The 13560-nt window shown below is 52.2% G+C and overlaps 3 protein-coding genes across 3 annotated transcripts; 2 read left to right on the top strand and 1 right to left on the bottom strand.

The window, feature by feature from the left end:
• Positions 1 to 516: 516 nt before the first annotated feature.
• On the top strand, positions 517 to 2627 carry NEUTE1DRAFT_133943 (uncharacterized protein; the record flags this gene model as incomplete). The annotated part of the gene is made up of 6 exons (XM_009858891.1): positions 517 to 532; positions 858 to 993; positions 1099 to 1203; positions 1285 to 1360; positions 1441 to 1524; positions 1591 to 2627. 6 exons carry the CDS (start codon positions 517 to 519, stop codon positions 2386 to 2388), a joined length of 1215 nt encoding a protein of 404 aa, XP_009857193.1.
• Positions 2628 to 7606: 4979 nt separating this feature from the next.
• NEUTE1DRAFT_119243 (uncharacterized protein) lies at positions 7607 to 10130 on the top strand (the record flags this gene model as incomplete). The annotated part of the gene is made up of 3 exons (XM_009858892.1): positions 7607 to 8550; positions 8613 to 9418; positions 9480 to 10130. 3 exons carry the CDS (start codon positions 7890 to 7892, stop codon positions 9720 to 9722), a joined length of 1710 nt encoding a protein of 569 aa, XP_009857194.1.
• Positions 10131 to 10721: 591 nt separating this feature from the next.
• Positions 10722 to 13231, bottom strand: NEUTE1DRAFT_126873 (uncharacterized protein; the record flags this gene model as incomplete). Its single annotated transcript, XM_009858893.1, has 2 exons — positions 10722 to 13044; positions 13205 to 13231. 2 exons carry the CDS (start codon positions 13229 to 13231, stop codon positions 11062 to 11064), a joined length of 2010 nt encoding a protein of 669 aa, XP_009857195.1.
• Between the last annotated feature and the right edge of the window lie 329 nt (positions 13232 to 13560).

The following is a 13560-nucleotide window of genomic DNA, read 5'->3' on the forward strand; positions in this document are numbered from 1 at the left end:
GACAAATTCTTTACCGTGGGCAAGTTCTCCCCGCAACCCATTTTGTACGGGTTTCGACGAGCATCATTCAGTTTGTTGTTGGCGACGGTGAATTTGTTGGCATTTCCAGGTATCCTCTCTAGCAACCAACCTAGTTATCCACCAAGTAGCCGAGAGGCAAGCAATCTAACAGCAGACAGCTACCGCCCTGTACTCGGTAAACCCCATTCATTCACCTCTCCGCGCCCAAACATCCACCCATCATTCTCTGGCCGTCTGTCTCGACAAGTCTTTCTCGCGTCCATTCCAACACAAACGCGTTTTTAATCCGTCGCAAACGCATCCAGGATTTCAAGTTTACGCTTCACATCGGCTACACCTCCATTGGGCTTGAATTATTTGTCAAGCAAAACTTTTACGTTAGGTCTCTTTCTTCGGCTCGCCGAAAACCAGGCCATTTCACCTTGTCTGTGCGCCCACCTGTCATCTTGCCCTCTCATCCAACTTGCCGAACAGACGACAACATAGGCCTTTAACATGCCTTACCGTATTGGTGAGTTCTCACTGCCTGACATGATATCAGATTATCTCGCCCTTTTAAAGCTTGGAACCTTGAAGCGATAGCTTTTTTGACCTTCAAAATTCTTCTGTGATGCTCCTCCGGTTTTGAATGTCAAAATCCTTGACAATATGACATCAACACCGTCCACCCCATCGGATTGTCAAGCACAAACACGGCCAAACCGACAAGAGACAGGAAACACCACCTCTTTCCATCCTCGAACCTGCCCATAGTTATCTCTTGTCTTCTCAAACGCGCAGCCTCAATGCATAACCATCTTACTTGGTCATTCACAACCGCTAACCCACTCTCCCAGAGGTTTCCAAGAACAACCGTGCCGGTTGCAAGGACTCGGTCTGCAAGAAGGAAGCAGTCAAGATCACCAAGGGCGAGCTCCGTCTCGGAACATGGGTTGAGATCAACGAGCATGGCGGCTGGCAGTGGCGTCATTGGTAAGAAGAGAGCTGGACCGGAATTTCGGTCACCGGTTGGCTTGGCCTTTGATCACCTTTCCCTGGACTTTGAGATGGACTAATATGTGCTGTTTGAATCTTTAGGGGTTGTGTCTCGGGAGAGCAGATCCTGAATATGCGCAACATGCTCGATAAGGACGGCACTGGCGACTATCAGTGGGATATGCTTGACGGGTGGGAGGAGCTTGAGTGAGTTCTGCTTTCTGTTTTCTGTTGAAATCTTGTTCTGCTTTCGTTAACTGCCAATCAACTGACAACACGCGCGTCAAGAGAGTTCCCCGTGCTGAGGGAGAAGGTTCAGCGGGTTATCACTCAGGGACACATCGACCCCGAGGACTTCAAGGGCGTGAGTATATTCGGCCACCGTTCCTTAGTTCCCAGCTGAGGTAGAATGCCCCTTTGCTGACATTACCTTTCCTCATCAAGGACCCCGAAATGAACATACTCGGTCAGAGAGGCATCCACTCCAAAAAGAAGAAGGCTAAGACGTCCGAGGACGACGAGGAGGAGGTATGCTCATTCATCAATGCGCTGATCTTTTTCTTCCCGCTGACACATAATGCTTGCTCCTCACAGGACATCAAGCCTGCTGCCAAAAAGCCCGCCGCTAAGCGTGGCCGCAAGAAGGCCGATGCCGATGAGGACGATGAGGAGAAGCCCCCTGCTAAGAAGGCCAAGAAGGCCGGAGGCAAAACTGCTACCGTCAAGAAGGAGGAAAGTGATGTCGAGGAGCAGGAGGCCGAAGAGGAGAAGCCCATTACCAAGGTCAAGGGCAGGGGTAAGAAGGCTGCTGCCGCCGTCAAGAAGGAGGAAAGCGACGCCGAGGATGTCAAAGAGGAGAAGCTTGCTACCAAGGCCAAGCCTAGAACAAAGAAGGCCGCCGCCCCGGCAGTGAAGAAGGAGGAGAGCGACGCTGAAGACGTCGCGGCTCTTAATGAGATCCCTGCCAATGAGGAGGAGCGGGCGAAGCCCGAACCTCCTGCCAAGAAGAAGGCCACCAGGGCTAGACCCCCGCGCGCAGCTCGCAAGGCTGCCATCAAGGAGGAGAGCAGCGACAAAGAGGATGAAGACGAAGAAGAGGAGAAGGAGGAGGAGAAGGAAGTCCCGAAGAAGAAGGGCAAGGCTGCCGCTGCCGCCAAGGGCAAGGGCAAGAAAGCGAAGAAGGCTCCTTCACCTGAACCCGAGTCTGAACACGAGTATGCTCAGCAAAGCGAGGAGGACAACGATGATGACAAGGATGTCAACGGGGAGTCTGATGCGGCGGAGGTGAAGGAGGAGGAGAAGGAAGAGAAGCCTGGTCCGAAGGCGAAGAGAGGGGGCCGCAAGGCGGCTGCCGAGAAGCCGGCTGTTAAGAAGCGTGGTAAAAAGGCATGAGAGGGTTGAAGCTGTTGATGTTATCTTTTTCGGTGTTGAGCAGCAGCAGCGAGCAGACCTGCCTATGCAGTGCTTGTGTTATGCGATGCCATGTGGTGCAGAGAGCGCGGCGGCGCAAGATGCCAGTAAATGTTCGCATGAGTTTTGTTATTTCGGTCAGATATCTCGAGACATTCTCTCTTTCAGTCAAAGGGCTGGCTGGATCTAGAATAGTATGTCAAAATTCAGCGAGTGTATTGAATGGACCAATTAAATGTAGGTAGTCTCTACTGTAGAGTTCCCATGTTGGTACGTAACCAGCCTTATGGTCCATCAGATTGATGAATAGATGAGAGTCACTCTAAATTCCGAATGAATATTACATGGACCATTTTCTCTTTACATCTCTTTGTTACCATATCCGGCTCTTTATGTCAGCGACACATCAAAACATGAGCTGCATAGGACTCAAAAGACCATGGTTGCATGACTGCGGCGAAGCACTGGACTTGACTTGACCAACACCTGAAACAGCAGCTGGTGGTTGGTGTTGGATAATGATGGTGTGGGCTGGTTGGTACAATGTGGTGTGGTACTAGTCTTTCTTTTGTTTGCGCTAGGTAGGTACTTAGACCTTTGAGACTGTGAAGTATATTTGGAAGTTGTTGCGTGATCTATCTAACTCGAGAGACAGGAAAGACATATAACGAACGGGCTTGATGTGCGCAGTTGCGCGATTCGTTTCGTCTCTTTTTTTTTAATGGTGTTCTGTCTGTTGACCGGTTGGAAAATTGAAACGTAGTGGTTGTCTTGTGATGGTGCCTATGTCTTTCTAGAAGTCTTGTGATGGCGATCCGGCACGTGTGGAATTATCAGGGATTAATCAGCTAGATAATTAGTGTTTCGATGTATACACTACTAGGTTTAGGTCCGTATGTCCATGATCGGAAGGGCGAAGTCAAGATCTTGATCTTTCGGATACAAAGTGGCCCATATGGATCATGTTTCACTCGAGATGCTACACATGGCAGACAAGCTCTCTGGAGCAGATGTGATTAATAGGCACATTTTACAGCCCAGGAAGAGAAAGATGCTTGAGAGATATACGCAGTTATTCCTGTTTTGGATCAGCATCGAGGATTTATTCATTCCGTCACTGCGCAGGTGCGCATGTGAAGAATTAGGTATTATTTACATGTAGCGAAACGTGTAGAACATGGATATAGTCGGCTATCACCTTCTATAATAGTTCCATCGTATTTGGCTGGCGCCCAACGAGTTTTCTACAATGTGCGTGGAAGGAGAAGAAGAAGAAGAAGCGAAGCAAGTCGAGGAGGTTGGTTATTTGCCTCTCTGGTCAGATCGGAAACGACCCGTTCTTATTCAAAACCTGATATCTCGAAAGTCCTGATCGGTCGAGATATCCGAATTGGGTTGTTACCAAGAGTAATATATGTCGGATTATGTACAGTGAAGTCCATTCCACGCAAGGGAATGAGAAGAACGAGCTCCGGAACAATACTGAGATACACGATTGGGTCAACGACACGAATGGTAACCTACCGGTTAACGTTTTTGCCACCTCAAGGGGTGTTGCATCTAAAAATGGCAAGACGAGCGGCCAAGACACGAGGCATGGCATGTGTCGGTTATGCTCATCATGTCTGTCATTTAGTGTATATGCCGGCACGCTTCATAATAGAAATCGTAGATCATTTCGAGTTTGAATCGAGTTCCTGATCATCTTTGCTACCGGCCTGTTTGTGAAGGAGTCTCGCACCCCTGAACATCAACTGGTACGACATCATGGAAACCTTACCGTACTTTACACGTACGGGTAATTTTTCATTGATGCCCAATCCAGCCAAAGCGATGATCCAGCGGCTCCAGGAAAGCAGGCGGCTGGTCGGAAGGTGGTGCTTGGAAGTTTGAAACCATCGAGACCCTGATGGACCAGGGGTGCAATCGGCTATCCTTATCGATAGTGAGTACGAGGAGGCTCTGAAAGGCGGGCATGCATTGGAGATTCTGTCGTGTGCTATGGTACAACGTTGATTGCCTGACTGAAATCATATTGTTTGAGGCTCTGGGAAGCAGTCATTGAAGGCTCATTTTCTGTGTTTGTGTAGTAGAGAAACTTGGGCTCGACCGGCGGGTTTGTGGTTCCAACGCACCGCTTTTTTTCATTTGATGTTGTGTTTATGACTGGGAGATATTCTACGGAAAAGTGTAGTGTAACTGGCTCCGTATTCCCCAGGAGTCATCCTCGCACCATGCTGGCGATCAAGCAAGACAGACGTTGATTCTTTTGTAAGGAAGAACGACCGAGATGGTGATACCAGCAGGTGTAGATATAATACTTTCGAACCTTCGGCTTTCCTTCGGATGACTGCAGAATTCTGGCTCTGGTTCTGGCCAGCCCTATAACACAGTACCGTATACCCACTTGGACAACTCCATGTGTAATGCACATATGGCTTCCTTAACCGAACACCACTCGATCGATGAAATAGATGAGGCCAAAGTTCTTGTCCCGAAAAGCAGGTCGGGGGATTTTCCTGTGGTTTCTCGATGTCTCACTGGCCAGACTATGTTATGGTTCGAAGCTTCAAGCTGCATGATTGCGTCACAGAGTCACCCTCAAACCCCGCTGGCACCGCTGAGTGCTGGCGACGCTGCCGCCGGCTGTTGACACTGCACTACCATAGATTTCCCACTTCTTCAATTCCGTCTGGACCCCATTTCGGATGTGCTCAACACAACAATGGGGCCGCCGATGGCACGAAAATTTGTTCTCTTCTTTTTCTTTTCGTTAGTATCGCTTCCGCATCCCGAAGATTCGGTTGCGAACACGGGATCAATGCGCAAGGAGACGCGACGAGTTCATCCAAACATTTCCACCGAGATTTTGGTCCGATGTTGTGGAAAAATCCCGATGAAATGGAGAAGTATCGGATGACTGGTCGATCATGGTTCGTGTGACTGGGGAGTCAAGGGAAGGCCCGTGTAAACATGTCGACGAATTACGAGGTAGTGAGCGGATGCGATGACGAAGATCACAAGCAAAGATTTTGACCTGTTTCATTTTTACGATTGTGAGTGGAAAGCAATGGAGATGGTGGGGCAGGCTAAAACACACACCTCGGGAACGACAAGGGAGGGGAAGCGGAGGGGGAGCATGCCGCCGTAGGAACAAGCGGAGGGGCCGAGACAGAAATTGAAAATCCGCTTGTCTCATGAGCTTCAGCCCGGCCAGTAGGATAGGCGTTGATGGCCTGAAGCCCAGCGCGACTACACAGCTTTGCTGACTGGATGTCTGAAATCCCGCGCTCTGCCCCGTTGACGGATTCTAGGTCATTCGGAAAACAGACTCGAGACGTTCAAGTTGTTCGGCTTCGTTACAATGGCGGTTCTGGTTGGCGTGCTGTCCGTCCTCATTGTCCCTGGTTCTGACGGGAATGCTATCACCGTGTGACCTTATGTTCGTTGCCTCAAGGTTTTCCAACACAAAAACAGAAGCAGCCTCATCAGTAACCCCAATAGAGAAGCTATCACTACCTCCAGTTTACGTATGCCGTAGAGTCGGTTGTCGACGGCCGCGGCCTGCCTGCCCGCCCGCCAGCAACGCCGTGGGCCCAAACCTTTTCAAAGCCTGTCGCGGCGCAGCACAGCCCGCCTGCAGGACGACGTAAAGACGGAACTCGTGCTGTTGGGCGTTGCGGCTGGGCACCTCATGCAGTTATGCACTAAGCAGCAGCTAGTCAGTGGCTGGTTGTTATAGTTCAAGTCTACCCGCTGGCAGTGGAAACAATTGTCAACTTTCCACTTCTCGAGCTTGACACAGCCAAAGCGACTGTAAGGCGACGGCATCGCCAGCTCCGTGTCATTAGCCTTGCACGCTTCCTGTTTCCAGAGCTGAGTGTTCGGGAAATGATGGTGACTGCCGGGTGGCTTTGCTGATGGGAAGATTCTAGACTTTGAGGTTGACGGGAGGAACCAAACTGCGCAAACCCATCGGCCATCGTGAGGTATTCCTGAGTAACGTAACCCGAGTGTAATTAAGCACAATGTAAGGTACCTCAAACCCGTCAACTCAATCCACGGACTCCAGTCTCACACTGCGTAGTTCGATTGGTCTTCACTTTACTAACAATAAGCCTAGATAAACATACGACACACACCGTATTAGTTCTTTCGTTCACATGCGTGGTTGAGTGGAAATCGTGTTGCAACGAATCTTGATATTGTCCCTGCTGCTGTTTCTAGGGGACCAGCCCCTCCAGACCCTCCAGGTCTCACACAGCCCGGTACGTACCGTAATGACACCCCGTTACACCAAGTCGGGCCAGGGGTTTGGTAAGTTTGGATGGAACTTCCACTTGGGAGGGCGCCTCACAGCAAGCGCTGACCGGACGACACTAGTGCGCAAGGATGCAGCTTGTATGAGCAGGCTCCAAGAAACGGAAGGTATTGGGACGGTGGGATGATGACGTTGGTTTCGAGCCCAATTACATTCCCGCTGGACGTCCAATGTCACTGGTCACCGAAAATGTCATGGGCGGTTCCTCCCAACCTCAACATGCTCAATCAGGGCATTCACGGAGAGAAAAAGCACTTTGACATGGCCAGAAACTGGTCACGAAGCGGGCCGGACCTTGAATCTTCATCAAACCCAGCTCAACTTTGCTTCGGTAATGTACCTAGTATCACATATCATGCTACGCCCCGGTGTTTGTTCCACTGGAGGAGTAAACGAGTTGGAGTGCGTGCCAGTCAGGGCAGTTACCTACAGTCACTCCTCTCCGGTGCCCGTTGCTGCGCAGTTACCTCTAGGTTCCAGAAGTGAGTGGGTTTCGGGAGCCTTCTTCTCCATGCCCCTCCCCGTCACTGCCTCCTTCCCGAAATGTGTTTGTCTGTTTCTCCTCCTCCGTATCTCGTCGTCTCCAAAGTATTTGTCCTTCAGACTCCCAGTTCATAATCTGTAGTTCTCTCAGCTGGTCATCAGAGTCTTCTCGTAGGTTCCTGGCAAAAAACATAGGTACCCAGATTTGGTCCTAACCGCAGCCCAACCACACGAATTTCAGGGCCGACAGTCATCCATCACATCATCAGCAGGCCCCTGGTTAAGAGCTGAGGAAGGAACTTGGTAGCTTGCCAAGATCACGGTCACACGCCCACTCTCTTCCACTCGCCCACCCTGTCTGTCCACTTCCTAGTCTCAAACCAACCCCGCCCTTCCTACTCCCACCCTCTCTGTCCACGAGTTCCTTCTCCCGGCTTCCCCTCTTACTTAAACGTCAGGCTCTGCCACATCCCGCAGCCTGGAAGAAGGCTGGCTTGAGAAATTTTCATAACCCAGTCATCACCCCGCTGCCCTGAGAACCCAAACTTCACTTGGTCATCCATCCATCCATCCTCTCTCGGTCCTTGACCAGCTAGCTGTTCATACCACCACCCAACAACAACAACAATCACAGAACAACCACAACAACAACAACACATATCATACATCACTAGCGACTATGGCCAGCAGAAGCCGGGTCGAGTTCGACGACTACTACAGGGAGTCCCCCCGCCGCGCTCCTAGCCGCGGTCCCAGCCGTGCTCCTAGCCGTGGCCCTCCTGTCCGCTACGCGGATGAGGACATCGATATTCACGTCCATGACCGTACTCCCGCCTTCCTGCGTGAGGACAGGCGCTCCGATGCAGGTCAGCTGGTGCTGAGGCAGAGGGAGGTTGAGACTGTTGAGCGTCCCAGGCGAAGGTCACCCAGCCCTGTGCACATGCACGAGCGCATCGTCCACAGAGCTAGGAGCGTCAGCCCTGAACCCCGGAGACGCACAGAGGAGTCGGACATTCATATCCATTCCATCGACCGTGTCCGCGAGTCTAGCCGCCCTCCTGCTGACAGGATTCGCGCAAGCACCCGCATTATCGAACGTCAGAGGAGCCCGTCTCCTCCCCGCATGGAGAGGCTTGAGATTCGGGAAACTCAGCGGGAACGCCAGCGACCCCGCTCCCCTTCGCCTGACCGGAACATCCGTGAGCACATTCGCATTGTTGAGAGGGAGAGGGAGAAGGAGCGTGAACCCAGCCCGCCACCTCAGCCTCAGCAGCCTCAGGTCATCAAGGGACCTGTCATTGAAAGAGAAGTCATCACTCACTACCGCGATATCGACCATGGTATGTCACTTGTCCAACCCATACGCCAAAATTTGAGTTTGCAGGATGCTAACACATTCAAGGCATGATCTCCGTCCGCCCACCATCTCGGCCTGCCTCCCCAGTTCGCCGCAAGCAGCCGCAGCTTTCCGAGACCGAGATCGACATCTACACCTCTCGCAAGGACACCGAAATTGACATCCACAGGCACGCCTCTCGGAGCCGTGGCCGCTCTCAGGAGCGCCGCTCACCCAGGAACGCTTATGATGACGATTTACTGATCCATGCCGATACCGGTCGCCTCCATGTCGACGTTGAGCGTCGCCGCAGCGTCTCCCGCAGCGGCCGTCGTGCCCATTCCGAGGCTCCTCCCCACATTGACTTTGACGATGAAGCTAGATACATCACGTCCAAGATCGACTCGAGGGGCCAGATGGGTGAGGCGTACAACGGTATCACCAAGGACTGGACCATCATCGATGTTCCTCCCGGAACCGAGCGCGTACGATTGGATGGTGCCGGTGGTGCCTCTGCCGAGGTTACATGGCAGAAGTACAGCGGAGTTAGGCGCTCTCAGTTCATCCCTGAGCGTGATGAGAGGAGTGTTGTTTCCGCGTCCTCTGCTTCTGACCGTGACCATGACCGTGAGCGCGACCGTGAGCGCGACCGTGACGCCCGCGATAGCAGACTCAGCATTCAGATCTACAACGAGCGGGGCGGTGATGAGCGGGAGAAGCGCATCAGCATCCACGGCTCACAGAACCCCCGTCGCAGCGAGATGTGGACCGAGATCACCAAGGATCTCGTCACTCGTGAGGCCATTGAGGAGCTTGGTTATGACTACGAGGAAACCGAGTACTTCTTCTACATCATGCAGTACCTGCGCTATGTAAGTTGCCTTCCCTGTCGAGCTCATACTTTCTGGGCTAGTCACTAATGTTGGTAAACAGGAGGATGTTCTTCGCTGCGTTCAGCTTTCCGACAAGATTCGCCAGGCTCGCAAGGACCGCATTCGCGAGATTCAGTGGGAGCGCGAGTACGGTCGCGATGATTACGAATTCCGTGATCATTATCACAACCCTCACAGCCACAGCCGTCATCGCTCGCGCGATGATCGCTGGGACGACGAGCGCGAGCGTATCGTCGAGCACGAGGTCATCTATGACAGCAGGGCCGGGAGCAGGTACCGCTAAACGCTCACACGACTATAGACTTGGCACGCTATGTACGGGAAGGTAATACCAAGCGCGTTGGGTGAAAGGGTTCTGCTTTTCATTATATTGCCATCTTCTTCTGCCTATACAATTTTTTTTTCCTCCTTTGGGTTGTTTTGGAAGGTTCTTTTTGGTTAATCATGTTACCCCTCACGTCATGTCAAGATGTATGTTGTGTTTGGTTGTTATTTGGATGGTTGATATTATGACTTATGATGAAACAGAAAACATTATGTATGAAGATGATGAACAATTCATGTATGCGATGAATGTCAATGAGCCCCGCATTCAGGATGTTGGTTATATGTACGTTCCATGGCTGGAAGAGCTGGAGAGGGGTGGTGTAGTGGTGATATTCTTAGACCAACAAAGCATATACCTAAAAGGTACCGTAGACGACTCTTTACGTCGTTTTGTGACCAATCTGTGCCCCATGACTTTGTTTACTGTTAACGATTTCCACTGTACTTAGTATTCCAATATTGCATTTTATACGCAGTATTTGTTTCAGGCAGCTCAGGTTTGTACGAGCAGTCATCCAGAACCTCGGACGTAAGTGATGATTTGTGACCTTGTCGTCGTTCGTACTGCAGTACGACAAAGTGTACCATGAGCAGATCAAGCAAACAAAGGGAAAAAGGGGGTGGCGAACCATTTTCTCAACTCAGCTATACCACCCTGGAGGTGTCAGTTTGCTGTACACTAGAACTCCTAATTGAAATGACTGCCCACCATTCGCTGTTTCGTGAGCACGCTGCTGGGACTCAAAGTTCAGCGTTGAACACACCAAATGGTTCGAAACCATATAATGTTAACTTTTCTCTTTTCCCGCTATAAGAGGTAACAGAACCTTGCCAAGTAGGCCGGCTGATACCAATGTGGAATGCGTCTATACCGTAAGATAGAATTGAGTTTCCTATACGTCTATCCAGGTCTCAACCACCAGCCGAATGATTCTTTGTGAAGATATACCAGGGGCAGAGTATGTTTGTGGGTATGTTTTTGTAACGATCAGTCGTTGACCGATCCAGGTGGACAAAGGTACATTGTCTCTGGAGACCTAGCCCTCTTGTACTTCAATCTTGAGTCTTCTCATCCAGTGACAGTTTCGAGAAACGATAAGTACGCTTCGTTTACGTCCAACATCCGCATCCACTCCCGCTCCCGCTCCCGCTTTTTGGTGCTCAACATCCAATCGTCAAACCCAACGGGCGATCCTCCTCACCCAACCAGTCTTGCAAACCAACCGCTGTATCACTTACGTATCCAAGTCCATGTCCCCAAGTCCCAGAAAGAGTCATGTCTCATCTTGAGCTTCTTAAGCAGACAGCACCGATGACGACGGTCCATTTGCCAAGATGTGCTTGACGATTTCATCTAGACTACCGCCGCCCTGCGTGCCAGCGGGGCCCGAGGCAGTCCACTTCCACTCATGCTGAACGCGCTGGCCGTCTTCCATATAGTCTCCGGTGACGCGTAGCTCTGGCTCTTTTACTGCATCGTCAGCCCCATCACCGCGAGTGTAGTTCGAGGTAAAAGCAAACCGGACGCCGAACGTCTCGGTGTCGTCGTCTACTAGACCCAGATCATCTGGGTGGATGATCCAGGTTGTAGTATTAGGAGCAGGAGGAATTGGGGTTTCGCCGTTGTTGCCCTTGTTCCCGCTGTTCCGCATCTCCTGGACAAGCGGGTAATAGTACATGGTCAGAGCGCGGGGCACCGCGTTGCTAAGGTAGCGAACCAGCTCCTTGATATTCTCGTAGACCGAGTCGGTCTGGTTAGGCGGGAACGAGCTGGTGAGGTGGTTAGACTGCGGGTGGAGGAGGTAAATGGAGAACCGGGTGCCGAAGACAGGAGTAGGCTTGGCGAGGATGCGCACGCGCGAGGCGGGCGTGATGGTCAGGTCGAATTGGACTTCTGAAGGGTGGAGGAGGGTCTTCATGAGTGCCTCGGAGGGCGGAGCCGTGGGGGAGCCCTTGTTGATGCTTTCGGTCATGCTGAAGGAGGATTGGATTCCCGCGGAGCGGAGAGCGCCACAGAAGGCGGCTAGGAAGGTGGTGCAGTCCTCCAATGTTTTCTCGTGTCTGTAGTAGGTGATGATGGGGAGAAGAAGGTTGTAGGGGGGTGGTGGGCCCCTCATGGCATTGGCTGCAGTCCGCTCAGAGCGCTTGAGCTGGTTCTGCCTGTGAGCGTTGCTCAGAAGGAGATGGAGAGTGATTGAGGCCGTTTCGGCGTCGAGATCGCCGGGTAGAGGTACCCTGGAGTGATCTTGGTCATCCAAGCCTACCAGCTCGAAGGAAATGGTCCGATTGGGATCAAGGGCGCAAGTTACAGCTGACTGCTCTAAACGGACATGGTGACCGTGCAGTGTGCGACCTTCCCGATTGATTTCGTGCCATAGCTCTTGCGCAAATATGGTATTCCGTGCTTCTTTGACGCGATCGTCCAACGGAGCATCGTCGGGTAGGGGTCGAGGAAGGGAAGATCTTCCGACAACCTCCCTGTTGTGCAGAAGGGTGGCCTGGAGACGTTCGGATTTGGAACCCATTCGGCCGTATTCCAGACGGACTGAACCATCCTCGGCCCTTTTCAATGGCGCAACGCTATTGTTCTTGAACATGGGGGCAGCATTAGAGAAGCCAAACTTGACGCCCATGTCGTGTGGCTCTTGGGGCAGGCGGGCGGTTGACCAGCCCTTTTGGCTGACGGTCAAGACTTCCTGCCAGTACTTTGTCTCGGAATTGATCTCTTGGCGAAGCCTGTTGGCGGCAGCAAGGGCAGTGTCGGCTGCCTCGTTGAGCGCGACCAGTCGCTTGCCGATGGTGATCAGCTTGTTGTCGGCCACTCTACTCTGGGTCAGAGGAGTCGGCGCGTCGAGCTGGGTGGCGCCGATGGATCCAATCGGAACTTGATTTCGTAGCCATGGCGAAATAGAGACGGCAGCTTGCGTGGGGATTTCTTTGGAGAGAAGGAGCGAGATGAAGTCGAGGAAATTCGAGGAGATCTGGATCGCCTGACCGAGGCTCATGATGATGTTGTGGCGAGCAGCAATGATGTCGGGTTTCTTGGAGTCGTCATCGGCCTCCTGGTCGGTAACCATTTCGACATCCTCGTGATGAAGCCCATTGCGCTCGGCAATGACGTTCCTGCGCACCTCCTCTTCGTTGAGAGCTCGAAAACCACCGGGCTCTGCGTTGACGCGTCGGATGAAGTCGGCGATTGTTTGGGGCCCTCTGCTGTTTGGCGGCCGTGGCCGTAGGTTGAGGGGAGAGTCCATGGTCCGTATGATGACCTCCAAATACTGAAAATGTAAAGTACTAGTATCGTTGTTGCTTGTGCCGTAAGAAGCCAGGGGCATGCGATACAGCTTCGAAGGTCAAGGCGACAGACTGGAGCGTCCATTACGGAAGTGCCAGTGGAAGCTACCTGCCGAATGCCGTGCACGGCAGGGACGCACAGACCACTGCATCCGTGCCGTTCCCGTCCATTGCGGGCCGCCGGGCGACAGTCCAGTCGCACTGCAGTGAATGAAAGAGATGGAAACTATGGAACCCTGCGCGCCGCGTGGGTCTGTTCCGTCTTTCTCGGACAGGCACACAACACAGAGAGACATGTACCGGCCGGACGGCGGCAAGGTGCGCCGAAATGGCTCAGCAGGGGTGGCACAGGGATGTCATTACGTGCGGTAGTGCTCAGACACTGTACTGTGTTACCTTTGTGTTATCGATAGGCCCTTCTTTTTGTTTTTTTCCCCCAAAAGTTGGCCGAGCGGGCAAAGTTGTTCCAGTCAACGGAGTGAGGCTGTTCCCACTCTTTC

Source organism: Neurospora tetrasperma (assembly GCF_000213175.1).
Source record: "Neurospora tetrasperma FGSC 2508 unplaced genomic scaffold NEUTE1scaffold_81, whole genome shotgun sequence".
Lineage (NCBI taxonomy): Eukaryota > Fungi > Ascomycota > Sordariomycetes > Sordariales > Sordariaceae > Neurospora > Neurospora tetrasperma.